This window comes from Phycomyces blakesleeanus (assembly GCF_001638985.1).
Source record: "Phycomyces blakesleeanus NRRL 1555(-) unplaced genomic scaffold PHYBLscaffold_4, whole genome shotgun sequence".
Taxonomy (NCBI): domain Eukaryota; kingdom Fungi; phylum Mucoromycota; class Mucoromycetes; order Mucorales; family Phycomycetaceae; genus Phycomyces; species Phycomyces blakesleeanus.
Genome location: NW_017265137.1, coordinates 2,112,869 through 2,137,023, shown reverse-complemented (window position 1 = coordinate 2,137,023; position 24,155 = coordinate 2,112,869). Strand labels below are relative to the sequence as shown.

At 36.5% G+C, this 24,155-nt stretch overlaps 7 protein-coding genes across 7 annotated transcripts; 1 reads left to right on the top strand and 6 right to left on the bottom strand.

Moving 5' to 3' along the window:
* Window positions 1–1,824: 1,824 nt before the first annotated feature.
* On the top strand, window positions 1,825–4,268 carry PHYBLDRAFT_185654 (hypothetical protein). Its single transcript, XM_018439117.1, has 5 exons — window positions 1,825–2,168; window positions 2,322–2,755; window positions 2,877–3,076; window positions 3,150–3,621; window positions 3,841–4,268. The coding sequence occupies exons 1-5, from the start codon at window positions 1,914–1,916 to the stop codon at window positions 3,983–3,985; spliced, it is 1,506 nt and encodes a 501-aa protein (XP_018295898.1). The 5' UTR covers window positions 1,825–1,913; the 3' UTR covers window positions 3,986–4,268.
* Window positions 4,269–4,982: 714 nt separating this feature from the next.
* PHYBLDRAFT_154634 (glycosyltransferase family 2 protein) lies at window positions 4,983–9,340 on the bottom strand (the record flags this gene model as incomplete). The annotated part of the gene is made up of 7 exons (XM_018433344.1): window positions 4,983–5,072; window positions 5,356–5,880; window positions 6,001–6,284; window positions 6,369–6,507; window positions 6,643–8,167; window positions 8,321–8,876; window positions 9,037–9,340. 7 exons carry the CDS (start codon window positions 9,338–9,340, stop codon window positions 4,983–4,985), a joined length of 3,423 nt encoding a protein of 1,140 aa, XP_018295897.1.
* Window positions 9,341–10,084: 744 nt separating this feature from the next.
* On the bottom strand, window positions 10,085–15,701 carry PHYBLDRAFT_185653 (glycosyltransferase family 20 protein; the record flags this gene model as incomplete). The annotated part of the gene is made up of 14 exons (XM_018439116.1): window positions 10,085–11,048; window positions 11,204–11,383; window positions 11,500–11,895; window positions 11,962–12,276; window positions 12,403–12,455; window positions 12,543–12,668; window positions 12,782–12,922; window positions 13,107–13,511; window positions 14,058–14,075; window positions 14,499–14,632; window positions 14,745–14,768; window positions 15,067–15,154; window positions 15,200–15,209; window positions 15,576–15,701. The coding sequence occupies 14 exons, from the start codon at window positions 15,699–15,701 to the stop codon at window positions 10,323–10,325; spliced, it is 2,742 nt and encodes a 913-aa protein (XP_018295896.1). The 3' UTR covers window positions 10,085–10,322.
* A 391-nt stretch (window positions 15,702–16,092) lies between these two features.
* On the bottom strand, window positions 16,093–17,275 carry PHYBLDRAFT_180021 (hypothetical protein; the record flags this gene model as incomplete). The annotated part of the gene is made up of 4 exons (XM_018438252.1): window positions 16,093–16,352; window positions 16,416–16,522; window positions 16,602–17,005; window positions 17,154–17,275. The coding sequence occupies 4 exons, from the start codon at window positions 17,273–17,275 to the stop codon at window positions 16,203–16,205; spliced, it is 783 nt and encodes a 260-aa protein (XP_018295895.1). The 3' UTR covers window positions 16,093–16,202.
* Window positions 17,276–17,719: 444 nt separating this feature from the next.
* Window positions 17,720–18,208, bottom strand: PHYBLDRAFT_141719 (hypothetical protein; the record flags this gene model as incomplete). Its single annotated transcript, XM_018430650.1, has 1 exon — window positions 17,720–18,208. One exon carries the CDS (start codon window positions 18,206–18,208, stop codon window positions 17,720–17,722), a length of 489 nt encoding a protein of 162 aa, XP_018295894.1.
* Window positions 18,209–19,036: 828 nt separating this feature from the next.
* PHYBLDRAFT_185651 (hypothetical protein) lies at window positions 19,037–21,090 on the bottom strand. The gene is made up of 5 exons (XM_018439115.1): window positions 20,968–21,090; window positions 20,659–20,828; window positions 20,100–20,529; window positions 19,685–19,865; window positions 19,037–19,620 (listed from the first exon to the last, which is right to left on the bottom strand). The coding sequence occupies exons 1-5, from the start codon at window positions 21,049–21,051 to the stop codon at window positions 19,292–19,294; spliced, it is 1,194 nt and encodes a 397-aa protein (XP_018295893.1). The 5' UTR covers window positions 21,052–21,090; the 3' UTR covers window positions 19,037–19,291.
* A 675-nt stretch (window positions 21,091–21,765) lies between these two features.
* PHYBLDRAFT_87636 (hypothetical protein) lies at window positions 21,766–22,867 on the bottom strand (the record flags this gene model as incomplete). The annotated part of the gene is made up of 2 exons (XM_018443668.1): window positions 21,766–22,419; window positions 22,511–22,867. Coding segments are annotated over 2 exons (1,011 nt in total), but the record flags the coding sequence as incomplete, so codon positions are not given.
* Window positions 22,868–24,155: the final 1,288 nt, after the last annotated feature.

Below are 24,155 nucleotides of genomic sequence, written 5' to 3'. Positions count from 1 at the left end.
ATATAAGTCTGTGGGCTCGGTCCAATAAAAAAAAATAAAAAAATAAAAATAAGGATCATATACCGATGTTTGAGAATTGAATCCAAGATTTTATTGCGTTTATTTGTGCGAATAAAAAGCGCAATTAATACATCGCGGTCAATGTGTGAAACATATTAAAAAATAGTTCAAGTATTTTTATGTCTACCACGTTCGGCGGGGGGAACACAGTACAAATCTAGCTATATTATTAGGGACCCTGGTGAGACGATAAGAGATATTTAGGCGCCGAGTCACTAAATATGGATTTCTATCAAACATTTTTTTTCGGAATATCATGTCTCAAACATAGTATACATTTGGTAATCATTGCCTGTCGGAAAAGCAGTAGTCCTAAACTCACAAACGCTGCTTCATATAATCAAGCTAATGAGAGATTCGTTAACCTTTATTAAATAATAGTCATTTTTTCTTGGTATTATGTTAGGGCAAAAATATTGATAATATATTTATTAAAAAAAAATAGTAAAAAAAAAAGTAAGTGGAGAAGTATACTGAAGGGATTCTTATATTCTTATATGCATACGTTGAAAATTACAACTATTAATATTTTCATGCTTAATTTTTTCATGAGTGTAGCAACAAAGAAATAATACAACATGATTGGTCTATTATGTTTTACAATGTTTTTCAAATCTCTTTCAAGTTTGACAAACTTATGAGAAAGTTTATCAAACATTTGCGTTTTTCACGCTCAGATTTCTTTATACGTATAAGTTAAACTCCTCAAAAAGCTTTACAATGTTTCACCAAGGTCTCTATTATTTTTCACTGTTATATCAAACTATATGTCTTTATTTTATGGCTTTCCAGAAAACTTTATGAGTAATAAATCATTACAAATACAAGTAATTCCAATCAATAATCATATATATTAGAGCATTATAAGGTAGGAAAGCTGTCGAGAAAGGTCCATTCTAGTAGTAGTAGTAGTAGCCAGCCTTGAATTATATAACTTTTAGTCGACACATATTCATATTAAAATAAAGACATCCATTATGATAAAAACGTCGAAATCGTCCTCTTTTTATTAACAAATTTGGATTTTTTTTTCGAGAAATGAACCTAATTTTTCGAAAAAGGGTATCTCTACGCTCAATCTCATCGCACCAAAAATAGCGAGAATAAAACTCAGTCAGACTATGGCCCACCAAAAATACCCTCACAGTATATAAGTTATTTCGTTTTATTCAAGTATAATGTGAATACAAGACAAGGTTACTAGAAATGAGATCAGATCAGAAAATTAGTAAGAAATCCAAAAAAAAAGTCTTTTTTATTTTTAATAACCAAGTTTATTGAATAAAAGCTAAAAGCTAAAAGTAATCATCAATGGTAGCCATAGTGATAAATCATAATTATACATTTATATATATACACATATTCAATTGTGCGTTAGGCTTTAATAAAAAAGACTACTGAATAATTAGGATGATCATTATAGGTTAAATGAATTGCAATAATGATAATCAATATATATAGCTATTTAAATACCTATAGATTTATTTATTTTTTTAATATACATTCCTCAAACCCATAAAAATTTCAAATAGCATTTTGTCTATTTCTCTTTGTGTGCTTGTGTATCAAGTATAGACAGCATGTATATATACATACATACATATATATATGTGTGTGTGTGTGTCTTTATTATTATTATTTCATAGATCAAGATAAATAATATATATATATATATATATATATATATATATTATGATTTATTTATTTATTTTACATTTCTTTGATTTCATGTAATTAAACCTCTTCTCTTTCCTCTTTCCTTTCCTTTTATATATTTTTATATACACACACGCTATAAATATATAAATATATATATATATATATAAATATATATATATATATTATTTTATGGAATGAAAACTACAATCAACATGAGTCACCGCAATCCCATTCACTCGATCGCATCCTCAACTTCTCGATCCCGATCTGACCTCCCTCGAATTCTCACCATTACACCACCGAATGTAGTTCACCTCTCCAGGAGTGCTACCCCAACCTCAAGGAGGGTTCGCTCACACTGGCTATCTAATTTTATATGTAATTGGAGTCAGAGCTCCCGTTCTTCAAAGATACTATTCATATTGTCTTTTACACTCTTTACACTGCAGGTAAAAATAAATAAATAAATAAAAATAAATTAAAATTAATATCAGTAGTAATAAGAACTGATTAAATACCTTTGTGAACATGTACATATATATTATGATCGTCAAAAACGAAAATCCTTATTTTAAATATAAACACATTTATATTCACGACAGGTCATTGTAACAACAGCTGTCTTGGCATTATATTGGGACATGTATTGCGATAAACCCCTGAGACTATTCCTTGTCGTTTATATCATTCGTCTCGTAATTTCCTCGCCATTTAGCATCTACCTCTATATAGTTCCTGATCAGGCACTTCAATCTATTAGAGTTAGATCAGATATCTCAATGGCCGAGAGAGGAGAGTATTATCCCGGCACAGATCAAGATATATTATTACCCCCCTTGTCCATGCCAACAACAGCACATTACAGTCAGCCAATCGAGACATCACCCACATCTACACCTACAGATACATCTACACTTATACCTATACTCACACCTACAATTACGGCTACTTCCAACCGTTCATTTAACAACGCATCAGACTCGATCAGATCAATGCCAAGATACAGAGCCTCCGATCTAATGAACGCAATAAGACGGTAATTTAAAGTTCATTCTTCTTCATCTTCTTATTACCAAAAGTCATGAGCACTAATAGTAACATTGTATTATTTATCTATATCTATATATCTATATCTATATCTATATCTATATATATAGAATTCGGTCAACCCTTGATCTGTTTGCTGTCTTTTGGTTTCTGTTAGGAAACTACTTTTTATTTACATCCACAACCTGCGAAGACACGGCTGGCCCGATCTATTATCTCTCTCTATCATTTATCATATATGGCTACATTATCATTGCATTTCCATTCATTCTTTGTGCAGCCGTTGTCTTTTGTCTACCTTGTGTTCTCGGTAAGTTTTCCGAATAAATACATCTAATTATATAATTACTTATTTTTATTTATATATATTTGATTCACAATAGTCGGAATGCATTTGCTACACGTCGATGATGCAGTCGAAATGGGAGGCGCGACTATTCAAGAGATTTCGCTTCTTCCCATGTACCAATTCAAAACTGTGCCCATTCCCATGAAATCTTTTCCGTCAATTTCCCAGATTTACCTGCCACAGCCGCTCCCACATCATCACAACAACAACAACAACAACAACAACAGCATCAACAAAAATAATGATCAAAGGCAACAAAAGCAACAGAATTTTAAGCTCGATAATTCCATCTCATCTACCAAAAATAAACCCCAAGTAAAGCCACAATCAGTCTCAAAAAGTTACTTTGATCTATTTTGGGTTTGGGTAGGAGCAGTTGAACCAGTAATTACCCCTAGTCAACCAGAACCCAAATACCCAACAATCAATATACCACCAGAACAGGATCGCTTGTGTGTGATCTGTCTATCGAACTACGAAGACGGCGATATACTTTGTAAATTATGGTACGTACACTACATGCAAATATACTACAAATCTTTGCGCGCGTGCCTATGCATGTTTGTGCGCGTGAGAGTGCCTGTGCTTGTGCCTATCAATTTCTTCAAAAATAAAAGAAAAAGCTATTGATTGATCTCTTTCTATAATAATAATAATAATAGTAATAGCAGTAGTAAAAGTGACATTTATACTTATACTTCTTTTTCGGTTATGTTTTATTCCAGGTGTAAGCATCATTTCCACAAAGCATGTGTGTCCGAGTGGCTGGTATTGAACTCAAAGTGTCCAATGTGTAAACGCGATTGTCGATGTAAACCAGACCATACTTCTACTTCAAGTACACCCTCGATTTCAAATCATTTTTTCTGAAAGAAAGAGAAATGCGGGTGTGTGTATATGCATGTAGATGGCCGTAATTGTGGCATTAAGTTACTTGTAGTATTCTGACACCACTCACACATAATTAAATATTGTACCATATGCATTTATTTATTTGATTTCCTTCTAGCAATAACAAATACCATACAATCAGTCAATGATTTGATTCCTTTATTTTATTACATGTTTATAATTGAATAAACAAACACACACACACAGATATACATGTATATGTTTATATAGATGAGTACAAGTGTGTGCAAGGTATAAGTTTTTTGTACTACAATTAACATCGTACTCTGCCGTAATTGGTGTGGTTGGTTACATGTTTAGAGCCTCGGTATTTGTTCCATCATATAATTAACCTTTTAAAACAAAAGAGAGATAAATAATAATAAAAGTTAAAATTAAGAATCAGTTTTAATATTAATTATTTGCCAAGCATGAGTAAGAAGAAGAACTTGACCTGAGCTGCAAAGACTCGATATATTACCAAACGAAGAATGTATTTTCTGTTACCGAATTAAATACTTGTTTGCTGTGTAATGCTAGATCAAAGGATCAAGAAAGAGGCTCTTCATTTAGTGGCTGTGATGGTTTTTTTCAACAAAGATAATACTTAGTAAAATCATCGACTTCAAAAAAAAGCTTAATTTATTCAACTATACAGCTCTTTCTCGCCACATATATATTAAAAAAATGATTATCAATTTATTACTATTATTACTGCTTTGTTTTGAATTATTGTAGATTAACAAGCAGTTTTCTGTGATTAATCAATTTCAAATAATGGTCTATACAAGCAGAACAAGCAGCGCAAGAATCAAAAGGATAATAAGAAAAGACAACAAATTTAAATAATCTGTAGAGGTGATTCAAGTTCAAGTTCAAGCTCAAGCTCATAGGTCTTTTTTATTGTCTTCTTAATCTCACCAGGTAAATTTACATCCGTTTTACCACCAAATATATATATATATATATATACAAATTAAAGATCTATGGTTGCACAAGGTTCTTTATCAGATTGTTTTTCTTTTCTTTTCTTGTTTTCTGTTCGCATGGGAACTAAAAATACAGACTATAGTTTCGTACTTATTACACACGCACATACGTTTTTGCGATAAAGGCTATAAATTTATTGCCTTTTGGTAATTTATTTTTGCAACAAATTTACGTTGGTTTATTACTTTTTCTTTAATAATAATATAACAGTAAAGGATATGGAGATAGATAGATACAGACGGAAATAAAGGAGGGGAGGGTATCATCTAGTGTCCATAATAAATAGTCGGGAAAGGACGGACAATGGTTGGAACTGGTATCGGTTTTCTTTCAGCCAATAGCTTGTGTTCATGTCTTACCCACTCTTCATACCTACGCATTGCAATACCAGAGCTATCAAACTCTCCCTCTCGACGACCGTGGTCCTCACCCTTTCCATCCCCTCCACCTTCAACCTGACGTGTCTGTCCCCACGAGAAATCATCAAAGTGCCAATAAGCGTACGCTGGTAGGACAAAGTTCCATATGGGCAGTGAGAACAAGTAGACCAACATCCACCCAATATAAACCATCTTTCGAGTCGTCAAGGCAATCAGTATCGCAGGAAGACCAAGAATGGCAGCAAGCAGTAAAAGTGGAATGATTGGCACCGGAGTAATAAAGAAGGATATGACGATCAGGTAGAGTGTGAATGTAATGGCAGCCGGCAGAACAACTGTTCCAACAAGTTCCATAAACACGACAAACTGCATTGAGAAGCAGAATGTACCACATAGATCTCTAATCAAAACAAGCTCTAAAAGGTTGTGTACAGTCGAATTGATCCATCTGCGCCTCTGTGAAAGTAGGATCTCAAACGTATCAGGAACTACGGTCTTGCAAACCTATACATTATTAGTATAATCATCATTTTAAACAAGGTAAATTCATTAGTGTATACTAATAATAATAATAGTACATAGTACAAGAACAAAATATATATATACATTATCTAAACAACTTACTGCTTGGGGTACAAACATCATTTTACGTTTTGGAAATGTCCGGAGCATAAGTGTAGTTAGGTATCGATCTTCTCCAAGCAGCAATAGGTTCTTTTTGTGAAGGGTATCAACAACGTTTTCACAGTACATCTCAACAATATCAGTGGCACAAATAATCGGTACGTAACGATCTCCTTTGGGTGCAATAATGCGATACATGCAAAAGCATCCAGGAAGACAGGTAACACCACCAAAGATCGATTCAAACGCTTTACTCATGTGGTGAGAAATATAGTATTCAAACACTGCCAGATTAAGAAATCACAAAAAATATAAGATATTAGGTAAATATATACACAAATACACATATATGTATATATTGTACTTGCCTTGTATAGCTGTAACCCAACTGTCGCTCTTGTTAGCAATCTTTGTTTCTCCACAGAGTCCCATAATATATGGATCTCGTGACATACAGGCAATCATTCGGGCCAAGGAATCAGGGTATACTTTTGTATCAGCATCCACCTACGGATGATAAGAACTCTTATTGAATACAAATGTATATATATAACTGTAAAACCTTGGTCCCACACTATACTACACTATATTGTACTATAGAACATTTTGATTCTTTCCTATTTCTTCTGACACTTTACTCACCATCAAGCAAGTCTCAAAACAAGAAGGATGTCTTCCTGTAAGCTTCATAATTGCTTTACAAAACTGGAACTCCAGATCACACATACGCTCTCCATAATAAATCTTTTGCATCGCGTTCATCAGAATAACCTGACTATCTCGCTTTCCTCTGTTCCCTGGCTTTTTGTCCGTAGACTCGGCTTCATTACCACATTTGACTATAACCAGCATCGGAACTCGCTGTTGTTCTTCTGGGGGTCTTACACCAGCACCCTTCGAAGGATCATCATTATACCTATAGTAGCCTGCATACACTTTTGCCATATTGTGTCGTTTCATACCATCTGCAATAGCCACATACGATGCTGGCTTTACTTGGTCGCGCGGAACGATGTCATCTTTCATCATCGACAGAACCGTGTCCGGGGTGGACAGAGCGTTTCCAGATCCAGTGATGATTCCATCACAAATTACCAACAGCATTTTGTGTGACACCGGATAGTCGGTGTTGGCAAGTGAATCGAGTGTGGTACGCAGACCCTCTTCGCCTTCAGAGTAGCATGTCACAACCATGAAGGTGTGGATAAGTTCAAAATTGAAGTTGTAATTGTTTTCTGCTTCGATTTCTGCCATTGACGCACTTTGCGACATCGTTGCGTTGTCCTTATTGGAATGAATGTGCGATGCAAAAGAATGGGTGATATTAGAAGGAGACGAAGGACGGCTTCCGGCCCGTCGTCCGAATCCATCTGTACTGGCCGACCGCACATCAAACACGGTTGATTTAGGAAATGCAGGCGAGCTTTGTTGTGTAAAACGGGAAGTTGTTGGGAAGAACCTTCGCCTGTTTTTCTGTGACGAAATGCCTGGTGCATTGGGACCTATTCCTGAAATACTCAAACTACTGCCATAAAGTTGATTTCCAGTTCCTATTCCTAACCCTGATCCTGCTCCAGTTCCAGTTCCAGTTCCAGTTCCAGTTCCAGTCCCTGTCCCTGTTCCATTCCCTGTTCCATTCCCACTTTGACCGATACTAATTAGAGATTCATTGACTCCAAGACTTTCGTTGTTAAATCTCAGCCGAAGAGAATCGTTTGGTGGATTATCTTGAATTGATGCAATACTGCGGCTCCTTGGATAGTGCATCTGCTCAGTGTTGTTCATTTCCCACTGAAGAATTGCCTCACGACGTGCCTTTCTCTCTTCGACCGTTTCTTCTCGAATACTGCCCAGTTTCCACGACACAAACCACCCAAATACCAAAGCCAAAAAGAATCGAATGAAAACAACACCAAGAATGACAGCAAGCGAAACCCAAAGCACAATGTCAGAAATGATACAGCCTGTCGATCGTGTGTCGAGTACTCCGACTTTGAGAATATCGGTCAGGCATTTTCCAATCTGAAGTCGATCTGCAGTTGTACTGAGCCAATAAGTAGCATCTCTTCCGATAAATGCACTCCCAGGTCCAACAATACGCGCGACTTGTAAGGGCAAGGGAACATTTGGAGTCAAGTATCTTAGGCGTGTTAAATCTAAAACGTTTCTAAAATAGATACAGACAAATAGTATATATTTTTATATATAAATGTGTATATATTAACATAAAGCAAAAAATTAGTGTTATTATTAAGAAAAATGTTAGAGTCAATTGCGTGCTTTTTTTCTTTTATTAATCTATTAACTTTCTTTTTTTTACCCATTGAATGCAATCAAGCTTGTTCCTGGTTGTTGTAGGTCAGTCCAGTTATAGTAGACGTCACCAACAATATCTAGATCTCGAAGGGCAGTTCTTGAATCTGCGCTTACATGACAGCCTTCGCGGATAGGATTGTCTGTGCCATTTACTTTTGGGTGGTAGCGATCAAGTGTTACACAAGGAAAGTAATTTACCACATTTCCATTGGAGTCGTCCTGAAGAATCGGCTTAAAGATCCCTTTACAATTGTAATTCACTATTTGAAACATAAAAGACAGGTCTCTGCCGCCAAACCCCAATTCTCGGAGGTCACCTGATCCAGGCATATTTGGGAAAGGTGTTGGGTGTCGAAACGATTCGAGGTCAAAGGCGCGCCCAGATATCACAATCTGATCGCCTGAAACGCCTGTGGGCCTAATACGGTTGGGCTGGAGTCCGCACACGGCAGCATTGAACCCAAAAGTCAAGAAACCAACACTGCCACAAAGAAGAGCGATGACTTGAACAAGTGCTACCTTCTCACGCCAAGCTTGTTGGGTCTGTTGGTCCTTTAAGCCTAAAATGAAATAAAACGGAATATAATATAATGCAATATAGTAAAATAATATATATTTATATTCATATATTTTCAAACAAAAGCCAACGAAAAAAAAACCAGGAATATTGAGAATAATATGATCCTATTGGTCTTCTTTGTATATATATAATAAACCTACCGAATGTCTTTAGCATAAAGGACGGTGCCCACCAAGTAAATACCCAACTAGCGATTGTCCAACATCCTACTGGCTTTTTTGGTTCTTTCTTTTTCTTTTGATTTTGTGCTTTTAGTTTTTCTGTTGATGTTGCCATGGAAATATATCGTGCTCTGCGAATGTCTTCATGTCGTGGTACTGACTCCGCGATGGAGGCAGTGGACTGTGGTGGTACACTGGTAACTTTAGGGGACAATGCGACCCGTGGAGATGTTGTAGCATTTTCTGGCCCAGCCATTTCAGGATCATTTTCCCTAACTGACATTCTATTGCTTTGCTATTATCTCTCTTCTTTTTCGTATTCGTCTTCTTCCTTCTCTCTGATGGCGGGGTGAATGAACAAGGGGGCGAATAAACGAACGGGGAAATGTGTATGTGCGTGCGTATGTGAGAGCGTTAAAAGGAGATCTTGAAGGCGTAAAAGTTATAACAAAGCTATTAACGTTTCTTTCTTTTTTTTTAAAAAAAATAAAATAAAACAAAACAAACGTCGAGTTTTTTGTTTAAGAAAAGAATGAGGAGAGAATTATAAACAATCCAAACGACTGGCAGTTGACAATTGTTCCAACTATTGTATTCGATTTTATTAACGATGATGATTATTACTGTAAGCAAATTGGGAAGCATTCTTTAAGGGTTGTATTTGAAATTGTAAAGTCTCACTATTCAGCTATTCTTTTTTATATAAATATATAAAGAAAATACTTATTTATTACTGATGGTATATATATATATATATATATATATTATTTTATGTGTATTAATTCAACTCTATTTATTAACTACTTGTAGAATAAACGAGTGATTTTGTAGTGTAATGTTATTCTCTTCTTCTTTTTCTTTTCAATTGATTTGCTTGGTCACTATGGTGGATAGAAGTAAGAATTAAATCTTTCCAAAACTCTTCTTCCTTTTCTTTTTATTTCTCTTCCTCTTCCCCATTTTTGTGTATTAGAAATAAAGGTAAAAGAAGAACAAGAACAAGAAGATAAAGAGAAAGATAGAAAGTAGATGATGGAAATATAATTTTAAAATTAAATTAAAAAAGGCCAGGCAAAATTGTAAGAGCAAGGTCTTGGTTAAAGCATACAATAATACAATAATATATATATATATACTGCTGTAATTATACGAATAAGAATAAGAGTAAGAAGAAGAATATAATAATAATCAAAAGAAAAGAAAAGGGTTTGGACTTTGTGTGGGTGTAAGTATATGTGTAAGTGTAGGTGCATATGTCTCGTTCTTTAGACATTAGATGTCACCACTGCATTGAGTGAATGAATCAAATCTTGTGTAGTTGGTAGATGCCACAGAGCCAGTGTCTTTTTGTTTTCAGTTCCAATCTTTACCGAGAATGTCCACTGTTCGTCCACATCAAACTTTTTGATCGCCTTGAACATGTCTTCATCGGTCTTGTCATCTCCACAACACATAACAAAGTCCAGATCTTGGTTAGAAGCCAAAAGCCGCTTGACAATCTGCCCTTTGTTGACAGATGTCGGGCGCACCTCCAGGTTCTTTTTCCCTACTACTACGTCAACTGGCATCTTGGAGAGAATGGCTTGCTCCAGATGGTTCTGGCATTCTTTTGCCTGAAATAACCCATACTGTGGATCTGCTAATCGATAATCCCATGTAACTGAGCTCCGTTTATGTTCAATAAAGCTACCTGCGGTACGTTCGGAATAATAAGTAAATATTTCCACAACGTCGTGCTTCCAGCTCATGTCAAGATGCTCAGTGGTATTGATCCATTTCTTGGTGTTTGGGTATTTCATAAAACTTCCATGCTCGGCACTAAGACCAAGACCAACAATACTTCCCAACAAATAGTCAAGAGTAGATTCATCACGACCAGAAATAATCCACACTTCATTTCGTGGATCTCTGCACAACTGCTCAAGTGTGTCCATAGTACTTTTTGAAGGGACAGTCAGGCCATACATTTTACGTAAAGGCGTAAGTGTGCCCTAATATTTAAACAAACAAATAAGTATATCCAGTTGCTTACAGTATTAATATAGCTTGTAATATATATATATATATGTGTGTGTGTGTACATTTTATTACAGTTTTGTGATCTTATTCAAGTTTAGCTTGAAAGAAACCCAACCAAACAACTCACCTCATAATCAAAGCACAAGAGTCGTTTGGTAGATGACCGATAGCACTGTGTTAGCCATTCTGTTCTCAAAAGTGGTGTATGACTGGATTTTTCCGACAATTCGACGGATTCCATCAGCATCTTCACAAAAGACCGGGCCCAGAAAGAAGCCGTATGAGATTTGACATGCTTCAGGAGTTGCTGAAATTTTTTGTGTGTGTACAAGAGTTGAATTTACAACAATTAGAATATTATTATTATTACCATGGTTACCTTTTTTATTTACCGTCTTTTTTTTGTTATTTAAAATTAATTACCTTGTGGCGATACAATTTTTCTTCTTCTGACATAAGAAGAGCATCATTGATCGTCTTTGCTAATCCAGCATAATCCCACGGATTTACCATCAATGCAGAGCTCATAGAACCAGCTGCTCCCATAAGCTCAGACAGAATCAATTGGCCATGTCGTTCTTGCTGGCACATCACATACTCAAGACTGGTGGTGTTCATACCATCTCTACCAGAAGTAACCAAAGCAGCATGTGCTGCAGAGAGCAAAGCATAATATTCATCCACTTGAACTGGGTGGTGATAGTGATATACCGCAGCACCTTCAATACAGCCATAAACTCCGTTGATCCGGGCTATAATTTCTGTTACTTCACGTTCCATTGTGTGTGTACTTCCATCGGTCAATTGAATAAGAACAACCTACCACGTTGAAGAAAATAAAATAAAATAAATAAAAAGAAGCTCTAAAGTCCTATTATCATTTACCTTATTTCTCCACTCTGGATAATCTGCCAAAAATTTCTCAAATGCTGCCAGTTTTTGCAACACTCCTTTGACAAGATCAAGTTTGTCTCGGCCAACCAAGATCTTTTTTCCAGGATACATGTCTGTAATAGCCTTTACTTTCATGATTACATCTGGGTCTCTAAACTTGGCATCCACGCTCTCGGTATCAATTCCAATAGGAAACGTTCCAACGTGGCAGAAATGACCATCTCCGCGATCAACGCCTTCAGGAGTTGACTCATAACCGAGAACACGAGTACACGTTGAAATAAAGTGGCGCGCGTATGCATATGTCTACGGAGTAAGTCAAAACAAATCAGGGTTATTCGTTAGCCGAGTCTAATAGCAATAATAACACGATTTCTTTCTTTTCTTTTTATATTTTGATCCCAAATTCTTCTTATTCTTCTTTTTGTGTACCTGAAATCCCACCAGATTTGCTCCAAGCATTCCTTTGAGTACTTGCTGTCGCTCTGTTAAAATAAATCACATGAAATCCTGAGAGGAAGAGGAGGGGCTTATTCTACTACTACTACTTTTTAATTCCTTGTTACACTTACTAGGTAAACATCTAAAGATTTCGGAACTTGGGAAAGGCGAATGGACAAAGAGACCAATCCGAGCCCTGGGGAGTTTGGCTCGGACCATTGCAGGTACAAGAAGCAAATGATAATCGTGGACCCAAACTTGATAAAGTTACAAACATTTTTTTCTTTAATGGAACCAGGTTGCTTTGTATATAGAACATCACCAACACTAACAATGCTCATCTAAGCCAACTTGAATAAATGACACTTACCGACATCTCCTTCTTGGTAATTCTCAATAACCGCATCTGCATAAAGCTGGTTTACAGACGAGAATGACTCCCACTGCTGACGTTCAAGGCGCCCGTCGGTGGCGTTGTCCCAAATTATATAATGAAATAATGGCCAGAGCACTATTGGTCGATGGAACCGAGGATTGATATCGTCTTATCCTTCTTCATTTCGAGTTGAAATAAAAATAAAATAAAGAGTAGTCTTGTTCCAGAAGAAAGAAATAAAGAAATAAAGAAATAAAGAAATGTATATAGATAGATAGATAGATAGATAGAGATAGAGAGAGAGACCGACTCAACATACTGGTTTTACAATAGCCATCATAGTGGCCAAACACACTGTCGCTGTCAAGAAAGAGAGGAATACAGTTGAGGTTTTGCAACTCATATATCAATGACTGTTTCTCTTTTTCATCAAGAGAAATAATTGGTGTCGTTTGGATATTTGTGACAGTTGTATTGGAAGAGAATTCTGGAGAGGATGGACGATACATCTGCCCAGTCCAGCCAATGTAGATTGTCTCCCAGTCTGTTTCAAGCGATTGAACACCTCCGTACATTGCGCCATGTCCTCTTCTGGGAGTCAATTCCCACATGGGTTGGTCCTGAAGTACATTGTTTCGTAAAGTGATTTCACAGGGTACTTGGTGAGTGACATTTATAATTCGACCTTTTTTTGTTGGAGGGTCTGGTAAATAGCTTTTGAAACCTAGCATTAGCAAAGAGAATAGAGAAAAACGAAACCCAGGAACAGAAATAAAGAGAGAAGGAAAGAAGGGAAAAATATTTATAAAAAAATGGTAATTATAATGTAATGTAACCGTAAAGACAGTCCTTATCAACCTTTTTTTAGAGCATGTGTCTAACCAAAAGATAACACACTGGATCTTCCTTCCTCCCTTCCTCCCTGCTTCTTCCTTGTTTGAAAAAGCCTCAGTCATTGATAGAGAAATATAAAGGCTAAGAAGCGCTTACTGAATATCTAATTTAACTGGGAAAGTTATTAAGAGTAATATGGATCACAGCGTTTATTATACGACGAGGTACCAAATGATCAGTAGTATTCAAAGAATCTATTTTAACCAGAAAACTATAAGGATAACTAGACACACACATAGTCATACTCTTCAATATATATTTTATGAATAGGATGTACTACTCTTGACAAAATAATATCTATAAAGACCATTTCGGTTCAAGAAATCTATCATAGCACTCAAATATCTCAAGAAAAATGTCAGCTCGTATGACTTACTATTTAGTTTATTTGTACCTATTTTACCATCAAAGGTTTGCTTTGTTATATATGTATAAAGGTAGTCTTCGCAACGAAACATCAACGAGCACATAATTATTTTTTAAATCTTACCCCATTACCAATCTTCCTTACTTCCACTGCCTTTCTTTTTTCTTCTTTTTTTTTTGGCAGGTATCTTTTTCCAATCTCTTCATTGAGAAAAGCACAGGCATTTCCCGTGAATTTATGCAACAAAGTTTTTGGTAGATGTAAGCTGAATCTAGATTAATACTCGGCGTCAAAGCGGCCTATTTTTACAGCTATGCTATCATTAAGCCAGTTTGATAAAATCCTCGATCTTGCACATTGCTCATTTTAAGATGGTTCTTATTCGCTTTTGAGAGGAGCAGGATGGTAGAGATATCCGAGACTTTCATCATTAAATACTTTTATATGTACTTTTCTTTACACTGTTGTAATATTTGCTGTCCATATTTCCTTTGCTGACTGAATTAAATAAAGTTACATATTCATCAACCTTGTTATTCCCATTCATAGTTGATGTAACATTAGTAGCTACCCGAGAGTTGAAACTTCATTTGATATTAAATAACACACACATATATATATATTATCTGTAACTTTCTGGTATGCATTGTTGTTACTATCTAGCTCATACATAGCGGATATTGTCATTGGCCTCACTTTTTTTCAATTAGTACTAGAGCTCTAAAGCATAGATAGTATAAAAGTCAAAATGATTTAGTTATTTTTTTTGAAAAAAAAAAACACACACACCAAAGGGCAACACTATGTGAAATCCAATTATTTAATTTTCATTTGCCGACCTTTTTTTGCTACTGTTTGTAGCACATAAAAAATAGACAGTTTAGTAAGATTTTTTCTAAAGTAAGCTTCTAATTCCGAAGTGATAAAATTTTTCTTTTTTTATTATACGACATTAGGAGAAACAATATATTGAAACATCGACGCATTTTGTTTTGTGGACGGAAACTGCTAGCCTCACAAAAATGCCACGCTCCCAGGTGTTTTTAAATTACTAAAAACATCAGACCGCTTGAGTTCCAAAAATGCCCTGCAATCTACCAAAAAGACTGGGCATTTGAAATTTAAATTGATTATTTTATTTTACTTTTTACTTTTTTTTTGCTTTTTTACACATTTTCAATTAGTCTTTAATTTTTTATTATTATTTGATAACAAGTAATTGGCCCTCTTATTCCAACTTATAATTTTAGCTCAATATTATACTGTATTGCAATTAAAGTATTTGTGATTGATTTTGGATTAGTATCTCAATATTAGAAAAAATAGATACTGTGAGAGTGTTATTTATTAACGAAAGTTAAAATAATATTCGAAGTGGTCGGAATTGACCTTGGGCTAGTATATTAAAATTAGGAAAAGTAGATACTGTGAGAATGTTATTTATTAAAGATAGAATAATACGTTTATATATATCAATCGATAAAGACTTTCTTTTCCTATTCAATCTACCTCTCTTAACATTCGTACCTCCACTGTGCCACGTCTGGTACTCAAAATCCACCCACACACACATAAATCTACCCAGGTACGCAAATCCACCCAGACACACACAAATCCACACACACGCACAAATCCGCCCACACACACATACATTCATTCGGACACACACACAAAAATTTTTTGTCATGAATTCATAGACCTATATAAAGAATAAATTAATAAATAATTAGTATACTTTTTGAAAGTAGAGCTCCCCGCCTCCTCTCAAGTTTTATTTAACTCTTCCCTATGAAAAGTTTAGTTACTATATATTACAATTAATGTATAAAAATGAGTTGAGCAGTTTATTGAATAGATAGTAGGCTTTAAGTGATGTGGCTGTAAAATGATAAGAAGATTTACAGATAATTTAAAGGAAGAGTCTAGATTACGTACTTATATTCCAACTTTTTAAAGATATAGGTAAAAAGAATCAAATAGACAAAATACTTTGTTGAGATATAGATAACGTCGGATTAGATAGATAGATATATTTATGTATTGTGTGCTATGTGTATGAGTGCACTTTTGAGGAAGTTTAAAGAGCATAACAAAAAAAAACAAGCTTGTTCTTCTTCTTCTTCTCTTAAGTAAGTGAATATCGTTTACATAAAATTATTTTGATACAGGAATAAGGACAATGACGTCTTCTTCGCTTCTAAAGATATCCAACAAGTTCTTGTTCATTTGCTTTGAGCTAATCGGGATGTTCACCTTTCCATTATTACGAGACAAAGAGAATTTCTCGGGAAGACCATCGAGTTCCTGTTTACAAAATAAATAAATTATTACATGCCCATAATATACGTTATTATTATTATTATTTACCTCTTTAATATCATTAACCACGTTATCAATTGTCTCGTTCTTTACAAATACTGATCCCAAAAGTGTTTCGTCCAAGCGCTTCTCAAGATAAACCAAAATCTCTCTCTCTATACGCACATAATAAATAATGTCAGAAACACTAGAAATATATTCTGCAAGAATAATACAGGTTTTTTTTTGGTTTACCTTCACAACTGGATGGCTCATTAATAGGTTTCACAGATGAGGAAGTTTCTGATGTTGGTGCTGGTGTTGGGTTGGTCAAAGCATCTTCTGCTGCCTGCTTTCGTACTACATTCTCAATTCTGTTCTCTGAAAACTCATCGGGATGAAGCCATGTCTTTTGCAAATCTGGATTTTGCATATATGCTGGTAAAATAGGCAACTCGGGTTCTGCAGCAGCAGCAGAAGTTTCTGTACATTCCACAACAGCATCTGGTTTCAACAATGCAGCAATGTCGGGGTACTTTTGAGCCAAGACATACGCTTTTTGTCCTTTAGAGGTTTCGATATTAGGATTGGCTCCATTACTCAGGAGCAAGCGTACAACATTCTCATGACCTCTATGGGCAGCCCAATGCAGTGCCGTCCTTTTCTACGTAAAAAAGTTTGAACACCAAAAGAAAAAGAAGAAGAAAAAGGCAATGCAACCAATAAATTGTACATACACACACAGATATATAATAGAAAGGCCAGTTTAGATAATGAACAGGGGTTGACATCAATAATGTGAATTACCATCCATTTATCTTGTTTTGAGAATTGATGTTGACTCCAGCATGAATAAAGTGGTGAACAGCCTTTGGGTTTCCGAGGGCAGACACCTCGCGTAAAGTCTCTTCTCTTTCGTCAGTAAGCATCACAGTAGGAAGATGGTAGTGAAGTGAAGTAAAGAATAAAATAGAATTGCAAAAATAGCCAGGTAGAGCCAAGTTTGTGTGGCTTTAAAGTGACCGCGGGGTCTGTTAAATATTCATTTTGATATTTACAACCCTTTCTCATTACTTTAGACCCTCAAGTTTTAAAGAAACTTGTTTAAGAGGTGTTTGAGGTCCCTCATAGAACAAAAGATGATAAAAGATAACATCTTCTTTAAGCTAGTAATATATATTCTCAAAATATTATACATACTGACAAAGGCATACATGCATCAATATTTGTGCACCTGATTCTTAATAATGTTGAGCCTATTCAACGCCAATAGTAATTTTAACAAGCCAATATATATATATATATAACAACAAATGTGCATAAAAAGAAATAAAGGATAAAGTACAAGATACAAGTGTTTTATTTTTGCTATTTTAGAATCCATTACTTCCAAACAACGGAAGTTCATTAATCTTTTGCAACTCTTCAGAGCTAGGATAATCAGACCCCTCTGACGAATCGTTATAGGACGAATCTGCAGCCTTGATAGTCAAGTACTTTACAAATGTCTTTAATTTACCCGATCCAATCTCGATCCAATAATCATCTCCAGGAACAACATCTTCTGATACATGTATTCTTGCAAACTCTAGATCTGCAGCAATGTCCTTGACTAGCACACGCTCGTACGCATTTGGTATCTTTTCTCCCTTATAGAGAGTAATATTGTAATAAGAGGCATGGTCCTGAGGGTTTTTCCAGTCGATGTGCTGAAAGGACCCGGCATTCCACACAGTCCCAGGCTGAGGCAAATTGATTTTAATGCTCAAAGCATCACTTCCTGTTGATGGGGGTACGGGTACTCCAAGCACAACAGCAGCAGAAGTTAAGACGATCAAGACAGACAGGAATAAAAACTTCATATTTAGAATTATAGATAATGATAATGGTAATAAGAAAGATAAGTTGAGAAGATATATACATACTGTTATTTATAGGACTCTTGAACATCTTTATGATGAATTTTTCTTTCTTTTCAGCCATACGGTTTCTCTCTTGTCCTAGAGCTATTTTATATATAAATAATACATGGCTTAAAACGTGGCAAATGCAAAGAAGATAATATTGAGTCCAGAATACTAAAATTATCAAGCTCGGCTAAAGAAAGAAAAAAGAGAAAAATAAAAGGACCCAAATCCCCAAATAATAATAACACATCATTGTAGGGAGGTACAAGTATGAGGCTCACCTTTTGATAATCAGAGCCACCATTTACTTTTTATGTTTCAAATCAAAAATTCCCTTTTACAAACCCACGCCTTCTTTTCATAACCATCTTTCTCGTATACACATCTATATAATACTTTTACTAGAAGAATAGCTAAAGCAGATTATGGGTGTACAATATAGTGTAAGCCATCTTAATTTTGGACAACTGCACCAAAAAAAAAACTTCCCCAAGTGATTCTCAAGCATACCGAAAATTGGGTACAGCACAGGAATTGCTTAGAACACTCTTTGGTTTTTAAAGGCTGCAATACATTTTTTTTTGACGTCTACTATTCTGCCAAAGTAATATACATACACAAGTTATACTGGTTACTAATTTATTTAGCCATTTTAACTTAAGCCTCATCACAGATTTCCTTTCCTATGAGCCATCAGTGAATAAAGGGTAGTCGACTTTAAGAGTTTTGATATACTAACTAATATTTATACCAGAAAATGTTCATATTAGTCAGACCGAAAGTAATTGGATCAAAACATATCCAGAGTTTAACGTGTTTAAGTTGTTCTTTCATTTCTCTTTTCAAATGCAAGTGTACAATAGAGATATCGAGTATTTATATAACAATAATAATAGTGTGGAATATGTAATTTTTAATGAACACTTCTTTTTTAAAAAAATAAATAAAGAGAGAGAGAGATGAAGGGATTAATTTTTTATAGGTTTGTGTATATATATATAGAGAGAGAGATATGTAAGAAAGAGTATGTGTGTATGTCTATTTGTGATACTTGGCTTCAACAAAAGGCATCTTGGTGATCTCGGCCTTCTGAACTCTGTTTCTGACCTTGACATCCAAGGCAGTTCCACGCTTGTGGAAACCGTTCTGGACGTATCCCATGGCAATGTTCTTCTTGAGGCATGGCGAGGGACATCCAGAAGTAACCTTACCAATGACCTGTCCTTCCTTGTTGAGGATCTCGGCACCCTCACGAGCAGGAGCACCTTCAACCAAAAGACCAACACGACGACGGGAAACACCACCCTTGATTTGGGGCAAGATGTGTTCGGCACCCAAGAAACCACCGGTCTCACGGCGAGACTTGGCTACATAATTTATATAGGCTTTGTAAATATCATTCTTATCATACATATAAAAAAAAAGACTTACGAATTGTCCAAGTCAAACCGGCCTCAACTGGAGTAGTGGTCTCATCCAGATCATGGCCATAGAGGCACAGACCAGCCTCAAGACGGAGACTGTCGCGGGCACCCAAACCGGCCATCTCGACAACTGGGTGAGCCAGCAGTTTTTCGGTGATATTGAGGATCTCGGGAGTAGGGACAGAGAGCTTCATTCCAAAAATAAATAAATTTTGAGTTAATTTAGATGTGAGTAATATATAAATCTATAGATCACTAGCACTGTATCTTTTGGGGGTTTTTTTTTTAAAAAAAATACTCTTAAAGATGTATACTATTCCAAACAGCAAAGCACACAACACAACACAATTCATCTCTATATTTCTCTCTCTCTCTTTTTTTTTGTATGTGTGTTTGAATACACAACTTGGTAAAAAACTTACTTCGAAACCATCTTCACCAGTATAACCAGAGCGAGCAACGTGGCAAGGAACACCAGCAATGTCCATGAAGCGACCGTTCATGAAGGCAAAGTCCTGGAGTGAGGTACCAGTTAAGCTTTCGAGGGCAGCGGCAGCTTTGGGACCCTGAATGGCAATAAGAGAGTGGTCGTCGATGATCTTGAGATCAACGTCACCACCCTTGTTCTGGAAATCTGCCAAATGCTTGCGAATGTGAGCAAGATCCTTGTCAGCACAGCCGGCGTTGGAGACAACGTAAAGAGAGTCCTTTTGCTGCATGATAATAGTGTCATCGATAATACCACCCTGCTCATTGGTAAAGACAGAGAGAGTACCCTGTCCGACAGGCAAGTTGTTGAGATCAGCGACAACAAGCTTTTCAAAGAACTTGTTGCGGTCAGCACCAACAAGACTAGAGTAATTATAAAAGAGGTCAATCTACATCTACATATACATATGTGTGCGTGTGCGTGTGCGTGTGCGTGTGCATGGAACGTAAGGGAAGAAATGAAAATAGGGGGGGGGGGGGGGGTATATTTACCGAGTCTGGAGCATGTGAGAGACATCAAAGATAGATGCATTCTCACGCGTGTGGAGGTGAGAAGCAAGCATACCCATTCCGCTGTACTGGACAGGCATGGCATAGCCAGCAAAGGGGACCATCTTACCGCCGAGGCTCACATGGAAATCATAAAGAGCAGTTTTCTTGACCTTTTATATATATATATAGATTTAGTTAGCTGGCTATTATTTTATAAAGGCAAAGCTTAATAATTCAACAAATTACAAGAAGCTCTTTACTTCTTTACTTCTTTGTTGATTCACTACACTATACTCGAGATAAGCTTACTTCTTGAGCAGCGGAATAGAAGCGCTTGGTCAAGTGGCGAGTTCCAGCCAAAAGAGTTGATGAGTTGATCTTTGAAGACAACATTGCAATGAGGTACAGAAAGTTTTTTTTTTTTAAAAAAAAAAGTAAAGCAAAGCAAAAGAAGAAGTAAAAAAAAAGAGAGACCGAGACAATGATGATGATGATATATATACTGTTTATTCAATGGTTTTTATATAAAAATAAAATAAATAAATAAAAACAGCCTCTAGCCTGGTCCTAAAAAAAATCAAATAAAAAAACTTTTGCTATAGGTTCCTTTGGGTTGACTCGGTGGAAGGAGTGAGTGAAAGACCGTTTATGGGAAAAGGAAGGCCAGGTTGGTTTTTTTTTTATATTATAATTAAATTTATATTAGAAAGAGAGGGAAGCGAGAGGAGATTGGAATTAAAGGCAGAGATAGAGTAGATGTTACGCTTTTTCTCTCTCTTTCTTGGTTGGACAATAGAAAGCGCCTGTCTTTGAAAAATAACCTTAAAATACTGACTCGGTTACCATCCATCGTTTCAGGTCGGCCAGTCGTTGTTGAAGCGTCTCTCTCTCGTTTTCACTTTCGGCATACTTGACCTTCATATCAATAACCATGGTTTCCATGTAGACAAGCTGGTCTTCTAGTGCTGCATTCCGCTGGACCAGCGCGCCGTTTTTGGTGCACAGGATCTCCATTTCTTCGCGAACACGACTCTCGATCGTTTTCGGTAAGATTTCCAGGGCGTTACTGAGATCAAACACTTGCTGCTGCAGCTTTGAATTCGTCTGCTGGAGTTCTAGCTGTTGTGCATTCGAAACCTGGAGTTGCTTGGCGACCAGCGCGTGCTCGTTCTCTAGTTGTTTAGTGATGCGTTCCAGTTGCCGAACTGTCTCAGCCAGGGCTTTGTTTTGTCGTCGAAGATCGCTGATGATCTCGGCCTCTGAGTTGGCCTTGATTAACTCGACCGAGTATTCTTTTGAGAGTCGCTCTAGCCGTTTCGGCGACAGGGAAATAGAGTATGCCTCGCGCACCAGCTCGTTCACATCGTCTTCGTAGACAGCCAGCATGTCTTCTTTGAGATGGTTCAAGAGGCAGTCGAATTCCATACTCAACAGTATTGCCTGGTTTTTGGTTATCAGAGCCAGAGCAACACGGTGTAAGATGTCCAGGCCGTCTGCAAGGATGGTGTCGTAGATCCGGAATACGACCTCGAGAGGAAATTTGTAGGCAAACAGGGTCATGTACCACTGAGAGGCATACATTCCCGACTGAATTCCTTGGGCTTGAAAGTGGCGATGAATGTGGGGTAGAGTGTCTGCCAATAGGCCATCAAGTTGGTACAATCGCTTGTGGAGGAGATCCATCTGGGGAGTAAAATGCCCCCGCAAAGTGAAACGAGTCATCAATTGGACTAGCACACCAAATGCCTCTTCCTCTGGCATCTACAAGATCAAATTTATTATTTATTTCTTTTTTATTATTATTATTCTATAATGTTTATATGTTTTTTTATATTTCTTTCAAAGACCTTACATTTAACAAAAGAGGTCCGGCAATAAACGAAAGACCTTGACAGTATCCTACATCAGCGTCATAAAGTGAATATGCCTTTACGACATTAAAAAGAGCATTCTGGCCTTCCTGGCCTTGGAAATATGGGTGGTATGGAAATGTCCTGAGGAGATCTCGAGTGATGGCTTTTTCGTAGACTGATTCTGCCCTCAGTAGCTGAAGATATTCCTCTTCAAGCCGGTCACTCTTTGACTTGGCCAGCAACTGCCACATCATCCCTCGCAATGAAGGTGGAATACCACGCTGAAGATGAAGAGACAAGATCTTGGGTTCTGATTTGGCAACGCTTTCAAAGTCCGATATAACTTTGGACCAAAATTCTGTTGTAACAAAATAAATAAGGAAATCTTTTTCTTCTTATTCTTTAAATTGTATATGTGTATATATGTGCCTTTACCCCAATCAGTATCTTCTTCACGGGAAGCCTGTTTGGTGACTGTTTCATGGGGACTGTCCTGTGCACCAAGTCGCTCAAGCAGTAGATCGTAGTTGGCGTTGTCTGATGCAAGGGAACTAATGGAAACCATAGTCGATCGCTTGCTGTGTGTGGGCCGTACGTAAGGTGAGACAAACGAATCATTGTCAGACTCCGAGGGTGATTCTAAACAATGGATCTGCTTCTGGATTTCGTTTACTTGACCACTACTTGTACTGGTTATTGTTGTTGATTCGGTTGTTGTTGTTGTCGTGGATGATGCTGATGTCTTTTGGACAACTGTCTCCTGAGAGTGCATAGACGGGGGTTGGCTAATGGCTTGGCCTTCTCCCAATTCTTCTCCTATCATCAGATTAACTATCTCCAACCTTTCTCCTTTACCAATAGGAAAATCTAAAGATCTTGTAATTCCTTCCTCTTCCTCTGCCTCACATTCATATTGATATCCTCCTCCTCCTACTCCTCTTCCTCCTTCTCTTAATCTGCTTTCTTTTGCTTCTGATACTTTATTTTCGTGTGTTTCTTCTTCTTCTTCAGAGGACAAGGATGGTGATGCTAATACCCGATGTGGTTTTGGCCTTGGACTATAAACACGAGCGGTTTCAGAAATGACTTTTTGGCAAGAGATCATCTTTGTGTCTATATTGTCCATAATGGTAGCGTCAAATTAACCAACAAATATATAGAATAAAAAGCGAGTGAAGCCTTTGAGGAGAAAGGCAAGAAGAAGAAATAAAAAGGACTGAAAGGAAGAGAAGAAAGAGAAGAAAGAGGGGTCAATTGGAATATATTGACGAGGATATGTTTTGGCTTTACAATCGTAATATCAGTGAAAGATAAATAAATAAATATTTTATTACCCAAAATGAGCTTGTTAGTAATTTGAACAAACAAAGCATGCATGGATACATACATACATACATATATATAATACTAATAAGGTGTGCATGCATAATGTACCTCTTCTTCTTCTTCTTCTTCTTCTTTATTTTTCTTCTTGTTCCTTTGTATGTATTATTTGTATGGTTGACTTTGGCCAAATACAGATTCATAATATACGTTTATAGCATAAGAAAGAAAAATTAAATTCAACGATTAACGTCAACTCTCTTTATAGCTGAACCGACTACTAGGTATAAAATCTCAAAATCACCGTATAATGTAGTGTAG

Bases quoted from the DNA above. Each gene is read 5' to 3' on its own strand.
- PHYBLDRAFT_185654 (XM_018439117.1), top strand. From the start codon at position 1,914: ATGAAAACTACAATCAACATGAGTCACCGCAATCCCATTCACTCGATC. The intron at 2,756-2,876 runs GTAATTTAAAGT...CTATATATATAG, and splicing joins CTAATGAACGCAATAAGACG to AATTCGGTCAACCCTTGATC. The intron at 3,077-3,149 runs GTAAGTTTTCCG...GATTCACAATAG, and splicing joins TTGTCTACCTTGTGTTCTCG to TCGGAATGCATTTGCTACAC.
- PHYBLDRAFT_185651 (XM_018439115.1), bottom strand. From the start codon at position 21,051: ATGTTGTCTTCAAAGATCAACTCATCAACTCTTTTGGCTGGAACTCGC. The intron at 20,530-20,658 runs GTAAATATACCC...TAATTACTCTAG, and splicing joins TCTCACATGCTCCAGACTCG to TCTTGTTGGTGCTGACCGCA. The intron at 19,621-19,684 runs GTAAGTCTTTTT...TAAATTATGTAG, and splicing joins CGGTTTGACTTGGACAATTC to CCAAGTCTCGCCGTGAGACC.